The 22,741-nt window shown below is 33.2% G+C and overlaps 1 protein-coding gene and 1 long non-coding RNA gene across 9 annotated transcripts in view; both read right to left on the bottom strand.

The window, feature by feature from the left end:
• LOC129912097 (allatostatin-A receptor-like) overlaps positions 1–22,741 on the bottom strand; it is a 164,823-nt gene that overhangs the window by 12,501 nt on the left and 129,581 nt on the right. For all 8 annotated transcript variants that reach the window (XM_055990205.1, XM_055990203.1, XM_055990206.1 and 5 more), the window contains one exon: positions 14,255–14,330. In XM_055990205.1, coding sequence (XP_055846180.1) covers positions 14,255–14,330 — 76 coding nt within the window. The remainder of the gene's footprint in view (positions 1–14,254; positions 14,331–22,741) is intronic.
• On the bottom strand, positions 8,711–13,717 carry LOC129912099 (uncharacterized). The gene is made up of 2 exons (XR_008771743.1): positions 13,167–13,717; positions 8,711–9,008 (listed from the first exon to the last, which is right to left on the bottom strand). It is a non-coding gene; the product is annotated as an uncharacterized LOC129912099 (long non-coding RNA).

Raw genomic sequence — 22,741 nt, 5'->3', positions numbered from 1 at the left:
TTATATTGTTGAACAAAATCCGGATGTAATAGAAAAGACCCTGTTTGTCTAACATCGATATTTTCAGAGCTTCGATTAATCAAAACCAGATCATTTGTATTGATTCCACCGGCACACAAAATAAAAAAGTGTCATGTACCAGGAACCAGAACCTGTCTTTCTATATGTTTTTGGGCACGCTGAATTCGAATTTCAAGTCCGTTTGGCCCTGTCACCCTCTAGTTTTGAGTTAAATGCAAAAAACTAAAAAAAAAAGGAAGTTTTTTTTGCCTTTTTTGGGGTCTTTTTTAAATTTTTCTCAAAACTGGAGGGTGACCGGGCAAAACGGACTTGAAATTCGGATTCAGAGGGTCCAAAAACATATAGAAAGATAGGTCTTGTTCCTGGTACATACAACTTTTTTTTTGGTGTTGTGGCACTGTCGCGAAATTTCGCTTTCATCCCCGGCACACAAAAAAAAAAGTTCCATGTACCAGGAACCAGACCTATCTTTCTATATGTTTTTGGACTCGCTGAATTCGAATTTCAAGTCCGTTTTGCCCGAACACCCTTCAGTTTTGAGAAAAATGCAAAAAAAAAAAGAGTGTGTGTACATGTACACGCGATTGAAGTTATACTTCTCTCTTATAGAAATTCTCTTATAAGGTTCATACCATGACAAAACTGGTTTACAATATTATTATTATATGCATTAGATAGTGCTATTTGTTAATCCCTTTGATATTTCTTTTTCACAAAGTAAATTTTCAAACCAAAACGGTGCGTTATTTATTTCTAAAGAAAGAAAAATATGAAAAGACGAAATAGTCATCTCATTACAAAAAAAATCTGATGTGAACAGTATTTGATGTTTAATTAAAATTTTGACCACTAGTAGCGCATTTTAACTGGAAAGTGTAACCGCAGCAAAAAAAAAAAACTTCAGGAAAAAAACCCAGTATAAAATTCCCTCTTTTGAGTATGAGAAAGAGAGAGAGAAAATATTTCCAGCACCTGAATAATGAGTTGTCAAATGTCATGTGACATCCATTGTATATATATTTCCATAGTACTATCATGAAGTAAAACGATCTTAGGAACTCTAGTGGTGACTTGAAAAATCAGAATTTGTATGAAAAAAACACACTGAGCGCCACCTCAAAAAAGTGGCGACATGAACTAATACTAAATTCGACTTCATGATAGTACTATAGAAATATATATACAATGGTGACATCGACACATTCGTATGATAAAAAAAAGATGGCGTTAGTTTTTCAATATAAAAGTGAATAGTGAATTTATTATTAAATAACAAAATTTCAATTTAAAACCAAAATATTAATGTGATCGAAAAGTAAATTAATATAGCGAAACATTTTATTCCATGTGTGAAAATGCTTTTTTATTTCTAGTATAAACAGTGTTTAATTTCGTCTTCCATACGCTATTTTGTGTTGTTTTTCATTTGTTTACAGTAAAATTTACAGTAAACTAAGTGATGATTAATTAATTGTGTTTTTGTTAACTTTAAAAAAATCCAATAACTTGAATCTAACACAATTTTTTTTAATTATAAAGACAGAAATGGAATTTAAGAGTTAACGAATTAAATAGAAGCAGAGTACGGGTCAAAGGTTCACAGAAACACAATTATTCAATCAGCATTTATGTTCCAGGACAAATTTTAATTTATAACTTTAAACAAATGAAAAAGCAACACAAAATGGCTATGGAAGACGACACAACACTGTACATTTTAATATTTTAAATAATATTTTTTTAACTAGCAAATCACTTTAAGATCACATTAAAATTTTGATTTTAAATTAAAATTATTGTGTTATTTAATAATAAATTCACTAGGTATTAACTTTTTAAAATGAAAAACTACAGCCTTCTTTTTTTTTTTGTATATGAATGTGGCAATGTCACATGACATTTGACAAATTCAAGTTCAAGAAATTTTATATCTCTCTCTCTTTCTTTCAAATGAGGGAATTTTATTCTGATCACAGAACTCTTTTTAAAGTTATATCTTCTTCCCGACGGTGGGTTGAAACGGCGCTACTTGCTAATCCCTTTGACATTTCTGTCAAAAAGCAAATTTTCATACCCACCGTCCCATAAGAAGTATAACTTCAAAAACTCCAAAAAAGTCATAAAAATCCAAACAAAATGCAGTCACAGCACAAAACTGGAGGGTGACCGGGCCAAACGGACTTGAAATTCGGATTCAGCGTGCCTAAAAACATATAGAAAGATAGGTCTGGTTCCTGGTACATGACACTTTTTTTATTTTGTGTGCCGGTGTTCTCATACATTTCATACTTAGTTTTTTGCCTCTCTTGAAAAATAGACTTTTTTGGGTCACGAGGTATTAGAACTAGAGCGACGAAATATCAAGCTTAAAAATTTAAATTAGCTATTCGTGAATTTAAGTTGTAAAATCAAAGTGAGTAAACATCATTTTCCAGCAGTGTTGTGTTTCCTTTTTAACAGAAGTAAAGTATTCATGCTCGAAACACACACCCTCAATGTAGTAATTGAGTTACGTATGCCGAAAATACTGAAAAAAATACCAACAGGATATAGTTTCATGGGGTGCATTTAGTGTCAATGAAGTCTCACACAAAAATAAGACCAAGTGAATCCATTTTTGTTTACTCTTAGAAAATCCAACAAAACACTCTAAATATTGGCATATGGAAGGTTAGGTTAGGTTAAATGGGCTGACAGTTGATCTTGTTACCGTCACACTTAGATCAATGTAGATCCCTTGTGATACCCTGAAGTATTGTAACTTCCTGAAAAAGTGATAACCTATGAATGCTATGGTTGTTCGAGCCATTTGGAGGACTTTACAAAGTTCAGTAGGCTATTGCCTGAAAGTTCCGAAAGTTCTTCTAATTCATTAAAGAAGTAGTTTCCTAAGAATTTTTTCCTAGTGCGACAGAGTGCTGGGCAGTGACAGAGGAAGTGAACAGTGTTTTCCTGTTCGTCCTCATTGCCGCAGCCTCTGCATAGATCATCCGTACTAAGCCCCATTTTCTTTTTGTGGTATCCTAGTAGGTTATGTCCCGTTAAGATGCCTATTAGTGATCTTAAGGAAGGTTTACTAAGTAGTAAGATCTTGTTTGATTTTTTCTCGTCGAAGTTCGGCCATAGTTTCCTGGTGTGACCGCAGGATTCTAGGAGGTTCCATCTTTCATTTGTTTTTTGTGAAATATTGTTGACAATATTTCGTTTTATTTCACATTGTGGGATTCTGATGTTATGGTCTATGAGAGAGGGATCAAGAACTGAGCCCTCCCTTGCAAGCTCATCCGCTTTTTCGTTGCCGAACACATCACTGTGGCCGGGAACCCAGCAGAGTCTTACATTATGCTGCATACCAAGAACCCTAAGCTCTTCGCGACAGCAAGAAACAAGCTTTGACTTGATTAAGGTGGCAGAAATCGCTTTTATTGCCGCTTGGCTATCAATGAAAAAGGTGATGTCAGCAGGTGATATCGCCATCATGGATATTTGTTTAGCAGCATTTTTCACTGCCAATATCTCGGCTTGGAAGACACTGCTGTGATCGGGGAGCCTGAAAGAACTGGCAAGGTTAAGGTTTTCTGAGTAAAAACCTGCACCAACCCCAGTATTCATTTTCGAACCATCAGTAAAGATGGTGATAGTCGACTCATTTGAGAAAGGTACACTATTTTCCCAATCTTGTCTGTTTGGGAAACTGACATTAAAAGACTTGTTGAAGTCTAAGTAAGGGGTCATGTAATCTGTACTTACGTTGTTGCCAACATAGTTAGAAAGGATCGTAGTGTGGCCGTTTTGACTAGTATTCCAAATGTTGGTTTGACTGAGTCGTAGGGCGCTGTTTGCTGCTAATTCTTGTACAAATAGATCTAAGGGAGTGAGATTAAGGATTGCTTCCAGCCCTGCGGTTGGAGTGGACCTCATCACCCCCGTAGTGCTAATGCATGCTGTTCTCTGTACTTTGGTTAGGGTCTTCAAGTTCGTGGATTTCTCCAGAGCTTGCCACCAGACTAAGCTGCCATAAGTCAGAATGGGTCTGACAATGGCGGTATACATCCACATGATTATTTTAGGATTTGGTCCCCAGTTTCTGCCAAGAATTCGATTGCATGAGTAAAGTGCAAACGTGGCTTTCTTATATCTTTCTTGAGTGTTTGGACCCCAGTTAAGTTTCTTATCCAAGATCACTCCGAGATATTTCGCTTTATCCGAAATCTTAAGTGGGGTGCCATCAATTTTTGGCACTGCAAAAGGAGGAATTTTCCTTCTGTTTGTGAAAAGTACCATTTCTGTTTTAAGGGGGTTTACTTTGAGACCGCATCTCCTGGTCCAGTTACTGACCTTGGATAATGCGCTTTCTAATTGTTCGCTTACAGTGGTTAGGTATTTACCTGTCGCTAGAAGAGCTAGATCGTCTGCGTAGGCTATAACCTTGACACCGCTGTTATTCAGTTTGATGAGAATCTCATTCATCACCAAAATCCAAAGAAGAGGTGATAAAATACCGCCTTGCGGAGTTCCTCTAGATGCGTACATTTTTATATGTGACCCACCTAATTCACTATTTATTTGTCTGTTTTTCAACATGCACACGATCCATTTTATGACCGTGTCTTCTATTTTAAGATCAGTGAGTGCTTTTTCAATTGCACTATTATGAACATTATTGAATGCTCCTTCTATGTCTAGAAATGCTGCGAGGGTATATTCTTTAACCACAAGTGACTTTTCTATTGTTCTGACTGCACAGTGTAAGGCTGTTTCTACACTTCTACCTTTTGTGTATGCATGCTGAAAGGGTGATATAGTCTCCGGTCTTAAATAACTGCGGATATGTATATCGATTAATCTTTCAAGAGTTTTGAGTGTAAAAGAAGTTAGACTGATAGGTCTGAAATCTTTTGGTTCTGTGTAACTGGATTTACCAGCTTTAGGTATAAAGACAACTTTGACTTCACGCCATGATTTAGGGACATATCCCAGTTGTAGGCTATTTTGGAATATTGAGATCAGGTATGGAATAATGAATTCACTACTTTTTTGCAGCATCAAGGGGAAGACGCCGTCTAGGCCTGGAGATTTATAAGGAGAGAAGGAGTTGATGGCCCAGATCAACTTTTCTTTCGTAATAATTTCTCTAGGAATTTCACAAAATGAGTGCAAAGAGTTTGTGGAAACATTTTCCAATTCAGAGTTACTACCTGGGAAGTGAGCTTGCACCAGGAGTTTTAAGCTGTCTTGACAAGATTCAGTCCATTGGTTATCAGGCCCTTTTAGGGAGCCTATAGGAGTGACTGTTTTGGAGAGGATCTTCCTTAGTCTTGCCGAATGATTTGTACATTCGATAGTACTACAAAAGTTTCTCCAAGAACAGCGTTTGGCTCGTTGAGTTTCTGTCTTAAATTTTCTTTGACTGGTTTTGTAGGATTCCCAATCACTTTCAGCTCTAGTGCGTTTAGCACGATTGAAAAGTTTTCTAGTTTCTTTTCTTAAGTTACTGAGCTCAACTGTCCACCAGGGTGGTTTGTTGTTTTTCTTCGTCGCGGTAATAAGAGGACAACTTTTGTCCAATGCATCGCGTAGAATTCCTGTGAATTCCTCTGTCAGTTTATCTAAGCCATTTGGGTCTAGATTATTATCAGTCCTCAGGGGACTGAGGTTCTTAACTATTTCCCTATTGAATACCTGCCAATCGGTACGCCTATTATTCCTAAAGGGCTTATTGTGCCTATCAGCATCAGGGATATAAAATTCTATTAGCCTATGATCGGAAAAAGAGATTTCATCTAAAACCTTCCATTTTTCTAATAGGCAAGTGTCTGAGTTATTCGTCAAAGTAATATCAAGAACCTCTTCACGTGTTTTTGTAACAAAGGTGGGGGTGTTGCCTCTGTTAGCTACCACAAGGTTATTTTCGATAATATACTCAAAGAGGGACTCGCCCCTAGTATTTATGTCAGTGCTTCCCCATTGCACATGATGTGAATTAGAATCACAACCTAAAATGATATCAAATTTGTTCTTACTTGCAAAAGATATCAACGTTTTAGTGATATCTGCCGGTGGTCCTTCTATGCTATCATACGGCATGTAGGTGGAAGATAAGATGAGCGTTGGAAGCCCATCGCGTTCCAGTTTAACCGTAGTCTGGTCAATGTTGCTGTAAGTAGTTAGAAGAAAAAGATTAAACTGTTTCTTAGCTACTATGCATGTTCTAGGGTTACTATTTTGACTGTCAAGATTTGACTTGTACAACAGTAGTTCTTTAGATTGTAGACCCTTGATATTCCCTCTTACAACCCAGGGTTCCTGTATCAGGGCTACGTCGTATTGTCTACTCTCCATGAGGTAGACAAGGTTAGCAGTTGCGGCTTTACTATGATGAAGATTGATTTGTAAGATTTTCAATTCCATTTATATAATAAAGTTTAAGTTCAACGCATTACTAACCTGTTTTCTCTCGTTGCGAATCAATCTAAGTTTGCACCTAGTGATCCCAACGCGTACCTTAAAGTCAGCCTTCCTCAGGAGTGGTAAAGATTTGTGACTCAATCTCACCACCACTTCGGTGCCATCATTCGTTCTTTCACACTTGACCCATTCCCATTCTCTGCTTAAGAGATCACTATTCAGGGATAGGATGTATCTCTCAAGCCGTTCGCTGGGAAGGGCCGGGCCTTTGACCAACAGCCTTCCAAGAGGTCTGTTGAGATCTTTTATCTCCTTTACGTCGATGAGACGTAGTTCGGCGCCTTGCCATGGAGCTGATGTTTTCTGCAAGAACTCCCGAAGCCATTCGAGAGTCACGTCATTCTCACAGCACATCACCTTGAAACCATGGACAGTCTTGAGGTTACCGAAGAGTGGAACCGTCCAGCTCTTGACGATAGCCTCATTGACTTGCTCCAGGATTCTTAGTTCAAGGAGATGCCATTCGTCTTCAGTCAGTTTACGTGTAGGCTTACCATAGTCAGCTATAGCGACGTGGTGACCTTTTACGTTATCCTGAGAGGTTCTATACTTCTTCTTCGTCTTGTTAGGCGAAGAGCTGGTAGGTGAATTAGCATCGTTCCTAGCTCTTTTGGAGGTGCTAGGTGTGCTTTCAATTCCCTGTTCTGCCACTGCACGTAAACGCTGTTGTGATTTGTCCAGTGCTTGGCATATGGAAGCTGCATACATAAATAATTTCATATATAAGCAACTACTATACCTTCGGAAAATAAATGTAATTTATATCCGCAAAGAAAACATATTGACAAGATTCTATGCAACACGTATTCGATCATTAGATTGAGCTTACATTTTCCACGAAAGTAATACATGTCATATTGTACCATCTTACATGAGTTTATCATAAGTGAAAATACTGTGTAGGCCCTTAAGGGAGCTTGTGTAAGATAAAATGGATTTCATTGTCATGGTTTATGCCTTGAAAGATTCGTATGAAAATATATTATTTATATTCCCACATCCTACATTATAATTTTGCAGATAAAAACAAGGAAAAAATACATATATGCTTGGATACATATGTAGTCGATAACGAACATAGTTATTATCAAATTGAATATTGAATATTTTTACGTAATTCAATTTCAAGCTTATAAGAAATTTGGATAGAGGTAGTTAAATATTCATATATTATGATTTTTCTTTTTTACAAATTTTGTACTATGATAGCAATCTTTTATTATAAGTCCTACCTTCACCACAAAAGCCTCATATATAAACAACAAAGCATTGGAAACAGGTAAAAACTTAAAAACCCCATTTTCCAAATCCAAATACCAATATTGAAAAAGAGAAGGTTTATTTATTTTCTAACAACTAATTGTTTTTCAATTTCCACTCACAATTTAAATTTCATTCTATTTGAAGAACACAATCTTGTTCGAGTCCATGCCTATTTTTATACTAATACTTTGCAAGAATCGTAGCAAAGGTGAGTGCTTAAAAGCCACCAAGCATTTTGCTAACGCCCTACAAAACTCATATCCGGTTAACACGTGGTGGATTGGTGGCACCGGATGTTAACCTTTACAACGGATCCATCCTATAATAATACATTCACACAAGTATCTATCTTCTTTGCCACATTATTATATTCTATTGTTAGGTATTAATAGGAAAAGGATGGTCATAACGAAAAGCACATAAATAGAATTTTTATTTGTGTGTTTAAGGGCTTATATTGTTTGAATATTAACATTTAAAAGTTTTAACATCAAACCACAAAAATGTATCTATTGTGTGAAATAGGATACCTGGACTTTTATTTCATAATAATTAATACTTATTTATGAATTTTAAGCTTTATAATTTTCCAAAAAGACTTTAAATTTTGTTTTTGTTGAATCCTTTGAGTTTTTTTTTCAAACAAGGCTGACTTAACTTTTAAGCAAAGTATAAAAAATTCTTTTGTGAACTAAATAACTTAATAATTTACAGCATATTTCAGGAATTGAGGTACAACCAAAGTAGGTCAAAAGATTCTTGCACCTTTATACAGGGTAGCTGATGAATCGTGTCACAAAAATAGTAAATTTTTTCAAGAATGCTTAATCTTCTCCATTTTGTTTGCATGAAGGATATTATTTACATTAAAAAATCATTTTTTTGAATCATTGCATCAGCAGCAGCATATTTTGCATCGGTCACTATGGCGTATGCGTAACATTTTTTTGAAAAAAAAAAAAAAATTCTTGTTAATGAAAAACTTTGTCAGGCAATAAAACACATCAAATATAATCGTTAGTCTAAATATACCCTTGTTTAATATATTTTATGAAATTTTTAATGGATTTCATATTCTCTCCAATTTAAATTTATTCCTTTGTGGTGCATTTAAATATGTATTCAAGTACTTCTAAAAATAAATGGATTTAATTTGGGAGCTTCATAATACTATTACTGAGAACATGTAGGTACCTACTATACAATACAGGTATCAAATTTTTAAGAAAAGTTTTTTTTTAAAAGATTGAATACACCTACATAAACACCTACATAAAGTTTCTTTGCTTAGCAAGAAAGATGCAGAGTCCACGCTTCAGTTAAGTCCAAGATATATGGAACCTGAATATCAAACTGATGAAGAAGAACTCTTGTTCGAAACTGAGAAAAAGAAAAATAAGCGTATCACAAAGAAACGTAAAGCAACAGGTAGTCCCGAGATTTGTTTAAGAAATCAGAAAAGCTCTGAAGCTGTAAATAATAAAGAGTTGATTACAGAAACTAAAAAAGTGAATAATGCAGTAGCTGATGCTAAATCAAAATCTCACGCTAAAGGCAGCAAAAAAATTACACCACCACCAATTATGATCTCAGGATTTCCAATTTTTGGAGATCTCAAGAAAATAATAGAAAAATGTACTAAAAAAGCTTGCAAATACACATCGTACAACAAAGACAACTGGAAAGTCATAGTCGAAGAAGCCGATGAGTATAGATCTGTCACTGAAGAACTGAGCAAACACAAAATTCAATGGCACTCATACGAGAACAAAGCTACAAGGCCAATAAAAGTAATAGCCAGAGGTCTTCATTCCTCGTGCTCTCCCGAGGAAGTAGTGGAAGATCTTGTACAAAAAGGCTTCCAAGCCCTAGATGCAGTCAATCTATTTAAGAATGAGACAATAAAAAACTCCTCTGGAGAATCGACGACAAGTAAGAGGTTACTACCTTTATTCATGCTAACTTTTGATAGTAAACAAAGTGTCGAGGAGATTTATAAAGTAAGATCAATCTTGGGCATAGCTGTTAAAATTGAACCACTCCGAAAATCTAAAGTTGTTCCGCAGTGCAAACGTTGCCAAGCTTTTGGTCATACCCAAAAATACTGCAACCGCGAGTTTGCTTGTGTAAAGTGCGAAGGAAAACATGCAACTAAAAATTGTCCGATGAGCAAAGATCAGAAAGCAAAATGTGTGAACTGCCAGGGTAATCACCCGGCGAGCTATAGAGGCTGCCCAGTTGCCAAAAAATTCCAAGAGTTCAGAAGCAAAAATACATCTGCTAGAGACAAAACCAGAAACACAGTAAATACCGTTTTAACTGCTGAAAACAATACTAAGAATGAACCGCCTAAAAAAGCTGTTCAAAGTAAAAGCGATGAAAATAAAGCCTATTCTCAGATTCTAAAAAATGTGCGGAAGAATGAAGAGACTTCCATAAAAGAAATGCTACACCTCATTCTTCAAAGAATTGATAAACAGGATTTGAATATCAAACAGTTAAGCGAAAAAGTCGCTATTAACAAACAATGATGGACAGAACACTTAAAATCGCTACATGGAATGCAAACGGTCTTTTACAACACTTATCCGAATTAAAAATCTTTTTAGATCTAGAACATATAGATATTTGCCTGGTGTCCGAAACTCACTTATCCAATGGGCAAAGTCTAGATAATGTAATAGAAAACTATTCATGTTACCACGCTCCACATCCAGCTGACAAGGCAAGAGGTGGATCGGCGATTCTTATAAAAGAAAGCTTAAAACATTATGAAGAAACCAAGCTTACTAATGAGAATATGCAAGTAACAACTATTAGTATTGGTATGAAAAAGAAAGAGTTTAAGATAGCAGCTATATACTGCCCACCAAGGCGCTCCCCGACAGAAGATGACTATACAGATCTATTAAATCTTCTTGGGCATAACTTTCTTGTTGGTGGAGACTTCAATGCGAAACACACCCATTGGGGTTCAAGACTTATATCAACAAAAGGCAAAAGACTTTTCCAAGCAGGCCGTAAATACAATTGCGAATTCTATTCCTCCAGGTCGCCTACTTACTGGCCTTCCGATACTAACAAAATACCAGACCTTATTGACTTTTTCGTAGCTAAAGGAATCAAACGAAATCACATTAGTGTCGAAGGTAATTATGACTTGTCATCAGATCATACTCCAGTGATTCTAACACTAAGTGAATCGGAAGTAATAGAAAAAAGTAATCCAAAGCTTGTAAATAAGAAAACAAACTGGAGTGACTTTAGAGAAAGGCTTTTAAGTTTTATAAATTTAAGATCTCCCATGAATACAATCGAGCAAATTGACCATGAAGTGGAACAATTTATTGCTGATGTGCAACAGGCCGCTGAAGAAAGTACTCCAACATTTTCTAATAGAAGACAAAATGAAATAAAATATCCTTTAGAGATAAGAGAGTTGATAATAGAGAAAAGAAGAGCTCGAAGAAAATGGCAAAATACTAGATTTCCAGATGATAAAACAACGTTTAACCGTATAAGCAACAATCTTAAAAAACAAATTTATAAATTCAAAAATGATTCACTCAGTACATTCCTAAAGAATTTAACGACTGATGCTTCAACCGATTTTTCGCTATGGAAAGCAGCCAAGCGCCTGAAAAGACCGCAGTTACTAAACTCTCCCTTGAAATCTCAAGATGGGAAATGGATCGGTAACCCAAAAGAAAAAGCTAACCTTTTCGCGGAGCATCTTGCGAATGTTTTTAAGCCATACCCAACAAACGCGGCTGAAAATAGCTTACAGTTAGTTGATAAGATAGATGAAAGTGAAATACCAATTGTAAGATTAAAAGAAATAAAAAGTATGTGTTTACATCAACTATCAAATAAAAAATCACCAGGTTACGATCTAATTACTGCTCAGGTTATGAAAGAAATGCCTTTGAAAGCCTTCATAAAACTCCAATATATAATAAATGCATGCCTTAAGCAACGGTATGTCCCACACCATTGGAAAATTGCTGAAGTTATTGTCATACCCAAGCAAGGTAAGCCACCTACAGAAGTGACGTCTTACAGACCAATATCGCTTATACCAATTATGGCAAAAGTTTTTGAAAAACTGCTTCTGAAGAGACTTAGCAAAATTATAGAAGAAAGAAGGTTAATCCCAAATCATCAGTTTGGCTTTAGAAATAAACATTCCACGATAGACCAAGTTCATAGAATAACGGATGTAATAGAAAAAGCATTAGAAGAAAAACAAGTCTGTTTAGCTATTTTCTTAGATGTTGCTCAAGCCTTTGACAAGGTTTGGCATGAGGGACTTGAGTACAAACTGCAAAGGGATCTTCCCAGACAGTACTATGAAATATTAAAATCGTACATCTCAGACCGATTGTTTAGAGTAAGGTACGATCAAGAATATTCGGAATTGAAGAAAATAGAAGCCGGTGTACCACAAGGAAGTGTCCTAGGTCCTACCCTGTATTTACTATACACAAGGGATATCCCAGTTGGGAATCACACCATAATGGCTACTTTTGCAGATGATACCGCAATTTTGGTACCCGACAAATGTGTCTCTAGGGGAGCATTAAAGCTGCAATATGCCGTCGACACAGTCAGAGATTGGACCGAAAAATGGCGTATCAAACTCAATGAAACAAAATCTTCACATATAAACTTTACAAATAAAAAGATAAACAATATTCCAATATTCATTAATAATCAAGCTGTACCTTACGCCAATACGGCCAAATACCTTGGAATGACTTTGGATGCAAAGCTAAAGTGGAAAGAGCACATCAAAAAGAAAAGAGAAGAACTAAACTTGAAATATAGAAAAATGTACTGGTTACTTGGTAACAACTCTGATTTATCAACCCAAAACAAAATAATGCTGTATAATCAAGTACTAAAGCCTGTTTGGACCTATGGTATCCAATTATGGGGCTGTACAAAGAAAACAAATACCGAAATCATCCAAAAATTCCAAAACAAAGTCCTTCGTGGAATAGTTAATGCACCTTGGTACATAAGAAATAGCGATCTACATCGTGACCTACAAATAGAAACGGTTACAGAAGTTGTTAAAAAATACGCTGTATCGCATAATCAGAGACTGCAAAGTCATACCAATTCTGAAATGGTGTCCGTCTTGAATACAAGAAACCATGTTCGGAGATTAAGAAGAACCAAGCCTCATGAGCTTATGGTCTAAAAAAACATGGGAAAGTATTAAAAGTTTAAACTTCCCCCAAAGTGATTTTACAAAGTTAAGAAAGAAAAATCTGATGTCGATCTCCCAAGATTGGTCCTGATAAAGAGGTGGTTTTAGTGGTTAAGAGTCCCACACTACTTGGTGTCGAATACTGCCAAGTGTCTTTTGAAGATTTCCTCCCGTCAAAAAAAAAAAAAAAAAAAAAAACCTACATAAATATTATTCCCATTAAATTTCCCAGAAAAGAAATCCTACAATGAATATTCATACAAAATTCATAATATTGTCGATGGTTAGTGCTTTTATGATGAGGAGAATATGGTAAATTCATATTTGCCTATGGAATATAATTTTCCGTTCAACAATTGTATTGTTCCTTTGTTAGATATAGAAGCACAATTAGTATTGTTAAACATGAACGCCCCTCTGGACTGGAAGTTCATTTATCAAGACTTCAAAGTCCTATTAAATATTTAACTTTGAAGACTGTGCACACTGATTTTAGTTGAGTTACACCTATACTAGAAAGCATGGAATTAAAACATGAAGTCGTGTAGACTGTAGATAAAACTAAAGGAGAATTCAAACAAAGGCGAATTTCAAACTATGTATTTAGTTCTTAACAATGAATTCAAGCTAGGGATATTTACAAGGAGTAGAAGGTTAAATGTAACTCAGGATTTGAGTTTGTTTTATAAATAAAAAGCAATATTATAAAGATCTTTTAAGGGATTAGCTTATTTAATAATTTTTATTTGTCTTATTTTACTAAATTACCTTATTATTGTTTCTATTCTGCGTGTAAATTGCAATCAGATGAAAATCGAAATAAAGGAAGGGTGTATTATAAAATGTTAAAGTAATGGTAATACTCTTCTTTCGAAAGAAAGAAGATTTCAGAAACAACCCCCAACAAATTTGTTCGTGAATCGAGTGTTTTGATGGAATTGTTTAGCAAAATAGAACTAGTGGTAGGGCAACTCTGTAAAATGCCCGACAAAAAAAAAAATCAAAATGTTTAAGTTTACATTAATTTAACTACTCTAAAAGAGTCTTGATTGTTATATAGCTTAAAATCATACACAATTTTTAGAGTACCCTCATCTGTGAGAAGATTTAACTGATATGGAGTTGAATAAAAGAGTTTATATATTTAACGTTTAGTTTAAATTTTTTTTCAGAAAGGTATACACGTTACACAATTATGCAATATATTCTTTTGTATTTCAATGATATCATTTATGGTAGGATAAACTTACTGAAATTGGTACTTATATCTTTGTTACTGATACTTACATGAATTGGAAGCCAACAAATGGCAAATGCTAGGACGACAACCACCACCATTCGAGTAACTCTTCTTTTGCCTTTCCTAAAAATATACAACAATATAAAATAATCAGAATGTACTTGCATTTTCATATTCATAATTATTTTGGTGAATTCTTTTGTGGGAAAAATGTAGGTACTGTTAAAATATTATAAAACTGTTTTGTCATGTGCAATGTCTGATAAAAATGCTTTGAGCGTTTGATGCTACCCCGACTAAAAAAAATTAACAAACAAAAAAATCATACAGACGTATTAATTTGAAACGAAACATTAGTGTATAATTTGTTTTGGTTAGGAATACTTATCGTTTTTTCACTGTTTGAGCACACAAAGTGCGTGTCGTATTTTACCAGCATATGAAATATATAAAATTATAAAATTGTGTGTCCTACATAGCCCAGAAGTTATTTTAAAAATTCAATTGTTTATTGCAAAACCATTTTTTTTATAAATAATTTGTATTAAAGAAAAAGAATTTTGTGTACATCTAGGAATATATGTACTCAATTTTATTAATTTTGTATGCACTCTGAGATACAGTCATTTTAACAACAAGACGTACAAAATTTCATTTGCTTATAACTTTTATACAAATTTATTTATTTTTTTAATATTGTGGGATATTGTTTTTAACACATAAATCTTCATACATATGCAAAATAAAGTATAAAAATCAAGAAATCGATTTAGGTGGCCCACTTGAGAAAGTTTGACTCATAACAAAGAATTTTTTTTTTAATAATTTTTGTGTGTAAAAATATTCGAAAATTTTTCATTAATGCTTTTTTGTAAAATTGACTAAAAAAAAGAAGTATCTTAAAACAATTCAAAACCGATATTTTTGAATTATTTTGGTAAAAATATTTTCGGATTAAGTTGGTTACATAGTTAACGAGAAAGTTAGAAATCAAGAAAATGGTTATGACAAGTACCTCTCCAAGACCTCTCGAAATTGGGAAACATGCTCTTGGTGCATTTAAGTATAGGATGCTAGAAATTTGGTGTTGAAAAAGCCTATAATTATCTTTTACTGTATTTGGTAAGCTCACTCTGTCTTACTATCTTCCTTCTTGTATGTACATAGATACGGAAAAATATGCCAAGATTTCATTTCATTCATGAGTATACAATATACATTTCTTTCTTCGAACAAATGGTACCAATGACTTAGTGAATGCTCATTTTTGTAGATGTATTTTTTCAATGCTCACGGATTTTTTTTTGTAGCATTCAAATGTTGCATGTACTCAACTTAATTCTTCATTGCACCAGTTTTTCAGTGATTGCTTTAAAGCGGTGTTTCCACTAGTTTCCCGTAGGTACGTGTTACAGATGATAGGTCCTTTGCAATGGAAGACAAATTTTTGTCACCGTAATATCTTATGAGTTTCCTTAAATCATTCAAGGTAACATTTTTATGTTCATTCTAGGCAGGAGCACCCAGAAAATAAGGAAAAGCTTCAATTCATTAATAACTCAATTTTTGAAAAAGTAAACTCATCTGCATTTCGAAGGAATAGATTCACTTAACGTAAAGAAATTTATCATTCCCACTCTTTCATAATTGATAGGCAGTGGAGTTGATATTTTGAACCAACCGAGTGAAGAAGTAAATTCTAAATGGTTGATGAATTTTACTCTAACAAAGAACTCAATTTGCCTAACGTGAGCTGTGTGTTATTTATGGTATTTTCGTGTTACGTGCATTTCCGCATACAAAGCGCCTTCGGCCATCCGTGTCGACATGTTTCGGAAGTTCTAAATGACCAGACCAGAGAAACCTCTTCTCGAGAGCCACACCAACCAATGTGTGCACATTTTGAACAAAGTACCTCTATAAATCAACGCAAACTATGCAACCGCAATCTAAAGTAGAAAAATAAGAGTGACAGCTTAAGCAAAATGACTTAGCACACCACCACACACAGAGTGGAAAAAATCTCTAAAAATGCATATGTGTGGGCGGAAGGACATACAAAACTATTCGGAACGGAAGTCAGATGGGTCACAGTTAGACAAGTTAATATCTCAAGTCTGACAAATTACTCGTGTTTCTTTCATTTCGAATCGTCGACATGGCAACCTTCTTGTGCCAGTTATAAATGCAAGAAATAGTTTACACGGCACAGAAACCACATTCTTGCATGCTTTTGTTCTCTTCTATTTTTTTTTTATTTTTTTTGAATTTTTCTTGTTCTGTTTTGTATTTTTAAGCGGTGGAAATGTATTGTTCAAAAAGAAAAATAAGAAGGATATATACATCAAAATGATTATGTTGGCAACAAGCATTGTATGGTTGCACCATGAACAGGAAACGGATAAAGGAAGTCTTGCAAATAATAACTTAATTCACACGAATACAATTAAAATGTCAAGTCAAATCCGGTTTGAAGAGCTTTACTATGGGTTAAAATTCTTGATGCTTGAATTGAAAAGAATCTCAAGTATTATTTTTCAAAAAGAATGTCATAGTTGTAGTGCAAATGATACATATTTTTTTGCATAGGTTTGTTTATGGTTTAATAACATATTTTTGGCAAATAGAATGCACAGAACACTATAAATATAATATCATGTTGAATCATTTAAAGACCAAATAATTAACTATTTCCTTATTTCACTACAATTCTTGTACTCCAAGGAGACATGAACCATTAAAAAGTTTCCATTTCCTGACTGTTTAGATAAGGTTTCATCAATTGAGCAGCCATAAAAATGTTAAAGTGTTTACACAAAACGTTTGACAATAATGGTCTTTGGGGAGAATACATTTTGCATTTTTAAGATAGTAAGAAATTTTATGTGTAAGTATCGAAAGTAAAAATATACTTCTTTAGTATCGTAGTGATTTGAAACAAGATGAAACGAAAAAGCGACAGGAAAACTCAATTGATTATAACTTTTTTGTTTTAATAGATAGATGAATGAAATTTATACTATAGATAGGTAATTGAATCAACTATAAATTTGCCAAACTTCAATTAATTTCATATTCAAAATCTTGAGATAACGGTAAAAATATGTTTTTTTTTTGTTCTAAACTCGCTATATCTTTTGACCTAGGAAACATATAAATTTTAATTAACTTTAATACGCGCGCTGATAAATATTATTTTTCATTTGATATATCACACATAACGGTACGTGCTCTACAATTTTTAAAATCTTAAATTGAAAACCTTGAGAAATACCTTCAAAACACCTGTGGAGATCTGTTGTCGATGACCAGTCACCAGTGTAGGAATTAAGTACCGTAATTTCAGTTTGAAATTTCGGCATGGTTAGCTTTCAAAAATTCTTACTTTTTTGTAGGCATGGTAGAAATATATTTGAAGTGACATATACATATAAGGTGAAATAATAAGCTTTCAGATGATATTAAATTTATTATAGGTTGTCATATGAAAAATATGGATTTAAAGGTGAATAAAAAAGGTAGATTTTTCGATTTTTTTGTAAGAAAAATGATTTTTTAAGGTTTCACATCTACCACGTGTGAATTTCACACATGATTTTTGTTTTTAATATTGACTAAGAGCAGTAATGAATTCACAGAAATTTGAATTTCAGGGTTTCGATAGAATCTATAAGAAGTAAAATAATGATTAGTTCAGTCAATGAGTCAGTAAAATTTTATTTCAGTATTGAATTTCACATAAGGGATATCTTCAACTAAAAACCTTTTTTATGGAAATTTGTGATGTGTAATGTGTCGTTTAATGGACAAAAACTGGTAAAGGGTACAAGGTTATGGTGTGTCTCGAAATTTAATGTTTACACAATTATTTTTTTAGAGTTCAAATATTTATTATATCTATTAGCCTTGTAAAATGAGTCAAAATATGGTCATGAAATCGCAGTTTTTGAGGGATGGTAGGATGTCGGGAGCAGCCACCATCTTGGAAATGAGGTTGGTATCGTTTTTATTTAATAGCTCCATTTTTACTCATTTTAACCAAAAATGACAAAGGACAACAACAATACAATTATCTAAAAAATTTATATAAATCCGAATTTCGTGTGTTAATAAAATTCAATTTCATAGTTGGTCAATGTTATGGGTTTGTCTCGCCAGGTTTAATCATTCGAACTTATAAATAATATAAAATAAAATAATAATAATAATATTTGAATAGAACGGCAACACCTTCAGTACTAAGATTAACTTGGGAATTTAAGGATCTGTTTTTTGAAAACACTTCATTCACGGAGAAAAAAATGTCACCTTAAAATAAGATGATCACATTAAATTTCACCACCTTAAAATAAGGTGATATCCGCTTAAAGTAAGATGATTCTACTTTAACTCAGTTGAATTTAATGTGAATTTTGTATTATTTTGATGTGAATGTTCATCTTAAAAATATCGAAATTAATGTGACTTGTCACCTTAATTTAAGGTGAAAGTCATCTTAGCAAAAAACCATGTGTCATCCGCTTAATTCTATGTGGTCTGTTTTCTCCGTGTTTAAATAACTTCATTTTAAACTTAGATCCAATGATAAAATTCCGCTTTTCTAAAAAAAGGTATCTATCATAGGTGTTGAATATATCTTAGGTGCTGTGATTCTGGTCAATTTGTTTTATTTTTTAAATAACATGTGTTTCCTTTTGGGAACCCGTCAAAAGTGTGAAAACAAAAAGTATTCACGACTTTTTGTATTAGGTAGGAAAGTATGAAACAATAAAAGTATTCAAGGAAAAAAGTATGCGCGACAAATGTTCGAAAAACAGAAAACTATTATTTTGACTGGGTTTTGATCTGGCAATAGTTACAAAGAGAAATGAGAATTGGCGAAAACAAAAAGAGCGATGGACGATTATGATTGGTCAAGAAGGAATAAATAGACGAATTTATTGTTAGATAGGGCTGGGGTCTCAGAAAAAAAGAGAGTATACAGAAATATTTATTCATAAGGGTAGGAGGTCTAAATTTAATTTTCAGTCTCGCAGCTGCGATGAGCGAGGCAAGGTTAAGAGTGCGCTCGATTATTTTTTTTATCCGTAACAAAAGTGTGAAAACAAAAAGTATTCTCGACTTTTAGTATTAGGTAGGAAAGTATGAACAGATAAAAGTATTCAAGGAAAAAAAGTATGCGCGACAAAAGTTCGAAAAATGGAAAATTATTATTTTTACTGGGTTTTGTAAGAGTGAGAATAAATAGACGAATTTATTGTTAGATAGGGCTGGGGTCTCAGAAAAAAAGAGAGTATATAGGTATTCATAAGGGTAGGAGGTCTTAATTTAATTTTCAGTCTCGCAGCTGCGATGAGCGAGGTAAATTTTGACCGAACCTTGCAATTTGGGTAGGACAAGATTTTTTTGTTTTGATGTGTAGAGTAGGTTAATGTGAGTATACAATGTTGTTTTCGGGGTTGAAAACCCCGTTTAAACTGTTTTTTGCTAATATCTTGCGAACCGTTCGTCCCACAAAAAAATGTTTAACATGGTTTTTGTAGATAATTTAGTTCTCTACAATTTTGATTAAGGTACTTTTTTCTGTAAAATTGGAAATAAGAAAGTTATACTTGAAAATAGATGTACATTTTCAAGAAAAAATACTTTGAAGGGCCACAACTTTTTTTCTACAACTTTTATTGAAAAAATACTTATGACAATTTTTAAAGATCATTTAATTTCCAACAATTTGATGTGCTCATTTTGTAGATTTCGTTTACATAAAGGTGCTGCAATGGTTCTACAAAAAAAGGTAAAAATTTATTTTCGTACTTTTATAAGATATATTTTATTTTTTTTTACTTTAATACGACTGATTTCAAAGGATTATGTAAGTTGGGTCGAAGCAAGAGCAAGAAGAAAATCGTATAGTATAGGGGATTTCAGGTCCTGGGGGACCAGGGCAATTTTTTAAAAAATGTTTTACTTTTGAAAAAAAAAATTATTTAAAACCAACGATTATTCTTTTGTTAACGATTATTCTATTTTTGATAAAACCTGTTTTATAAAATAGTTTATAAAAAAATTATTTTCAAAATCAAGACTTTGAAGAAAAATTACGAAATAAAATATTTCGAACTAATTTATTTCAATGCTGTTATGTGTTTTCAAACAAAAAAAACCGAATGCAAATGAGTCTTGTCATTTTCGAGAAAGAAAAAAAATCTATTAAGAAACTACTAAGAAACCTCATTATTTTTTGTTTTTATGTGACTGGATAAGGATATTCAAATGACAGAAATAATTTTCTTGAAACTTAAGGATCAGAAAACATGGTTTAAAATTCTTTTCATTATTATCAACTTCTTGCTTATCTACATATTTTGTATTGTTTTCATTTAAAAAAAACTGAGATTTCATTGCTCCAAAGTATTTATCTCAACTCATTTTTAGTGGAGGAAAAATAGTTAAAGTTGATGGATTTAAATATTGTGTTTCATTCGTACAGAATATCCTTTAAATAAGATATTTTTGTGAAATTAAAACTCAGATAAAGATTGACTTTAATGTGTGCACAAGACATTTTTTTTTATGATGGTTTTGATTAATTCAATGTTAATCGTTTGAACAAAATTAGTTCGAAATATTTTTTTTTCGTAATTTTTCTTCAAAGTCTTGATTTTGAAAATAATTTTTTCATAAACTATTTTATAAAACAGGTTTTATCAAAAATAGAATAATCGTTAACAAAAGAATAATCGTTGGTTTTAAATAATTTTTTTTTTTTCAAAAGTAAAACATTTTTTAAAAAATTGCCCTGGTCCCCCAGGACCTGAAATCCCCTATACTATACGATTTTCTTCTTGCTCTTGCTTCGACCCAACTTACATAATCCTTTGAAATCAGTCGTATTAAAGTAAAAAAAAATAAAATATATCTTATAAAAGTACGAAAATAAATTTTTACCTTTTTTTGTAGAACCATTGCAGCACCTTTATGTAAACGAAATCTACAAAATGAGCACATCAAATTGTTGGAAATTAAATGATCTTTAAAAATTGTCATAAGTATTTTTTCAATAAAAGTTGTAGAAAAAAAGTTGTGGCCCTTCAAAGTATTTTTTCTTGAAAATGTACATCTATTTTCAAGTATAACTTTCTTATTTCCAATTTTACAGAAAAAAGTACCTTAATCAAAATTGTAGAGAACTAAATTATCTACAAAAACCATGTTAAACATTTTTTTGTGGGACGAACGGTTCGCAAGATATTAGCAAAAAACAGTTTAAACGGGGTTTTCAACCCCGAAAACAACATTGTATACTCACATTAACCTACTCTACACATCAAAACAAAAAAATCTTGTCCTACCCAAATTGCAAGGTTCGGTCAAAATTTACCTCGCTCATCGCAGCTGCGAGACTGAAAATTAAATTAAGACCTCCTACCCTTATGAATACCTATATACTCTCTTTTTTTCTGAGACCCCAGCCCTATCTAACAATAAATTCGTCTATTTATTCTCACTCTTACAAAACCCAGTAAAAATAATAATTTTCCATTTTTCGAACTTTTGTCGCGCATACTTTTTTTCCTTGAATACTTTTATCTGTTCATACTTTCCTACCTAATACTAAAAGTCGAGAATACTTTTTGTTTTCACACTTTTGTTACGGATAAAAAAAATAATCGAGCGCACTCTTAACCTTGCCTCGCTCATCGCAGCTGCGAGACTGAAAATTAAATTTAGACCTCCTACCCTTATGAATAAATATTTCTGTATACTCTCTTTTTTTCTGAGACCCCAGCCCTATCTAACAATAAATTCGTCTATTTATTCCTTCTTGACCAATCATAATCGTCCATCGCTCTTTTTGTTTTCGCCAATTCTCATTTCTCTTTGTAACTATTGCCAGATCAAAACCCAGTCAAAATAATAGTTTTCTGTTTTTCGAACATTTGTCGCGCATACTTTTTTCCTTGAATACTTTTATTGTTTCATACTTTCCTACCTAATACAAAAAGTCGTGAATACTTTTTGTTTTCACACTTTTGTTACGGATTCGTTTCCTTTTAACCGAAGCTTTTGCTTTTTTTTTGTCCTTGGTATTCATGACCAAATTGAAAATGGAAAATCTTATAATAATTTTGGAAAACCACAAAATTGAGTAAAATTCTCCAACAAATGTGTCCATATTTTGATCTTTTACACTCAAGTATCAATCAAAGGGCCCGTAGTTACGAATGTAGGTAATTTGATTTATTATAAGGTCTTTAATTGTATAAACTGTGAGCTGCTTTATGTACGTACCTAAATTGACTATAATCGATACCAATTCTCAAAAGATGGTAGAACAGGGAAATTTTATAAACAAAAAAGACCATTGAAAAAGGAAAAAATACTTAAAAGCATTTTTATTGGTGAAAATTGTTGACAGCAATATCCTTACCCATATCTCATAGAACAATGCCATATTTTAAGTTCAATCCCCAAAATAAAGGACGCATAAAACAATAAAACGTACTCCATCCATAATGGCTTGGCCTCGTATT

Source organism: Episyrphus balteatus, chromosome 2 (assembly GCF_945859705.1).
Source record: "Episyrphus balteatus chromosome 2, idEpiBalt1.1, whole genome shotgun sequence".
Lineage (NCBI taxonomy): Eukaryota > Metazoa > Arthropoda > Insecta > Diptera > Syrphidae > Episyrphus > Episyrphus balteatus.
Note: the sequence above shows the minus strand (reverse complement) of the source record. Positions and strands in the feature narration are given on the sequence as shown.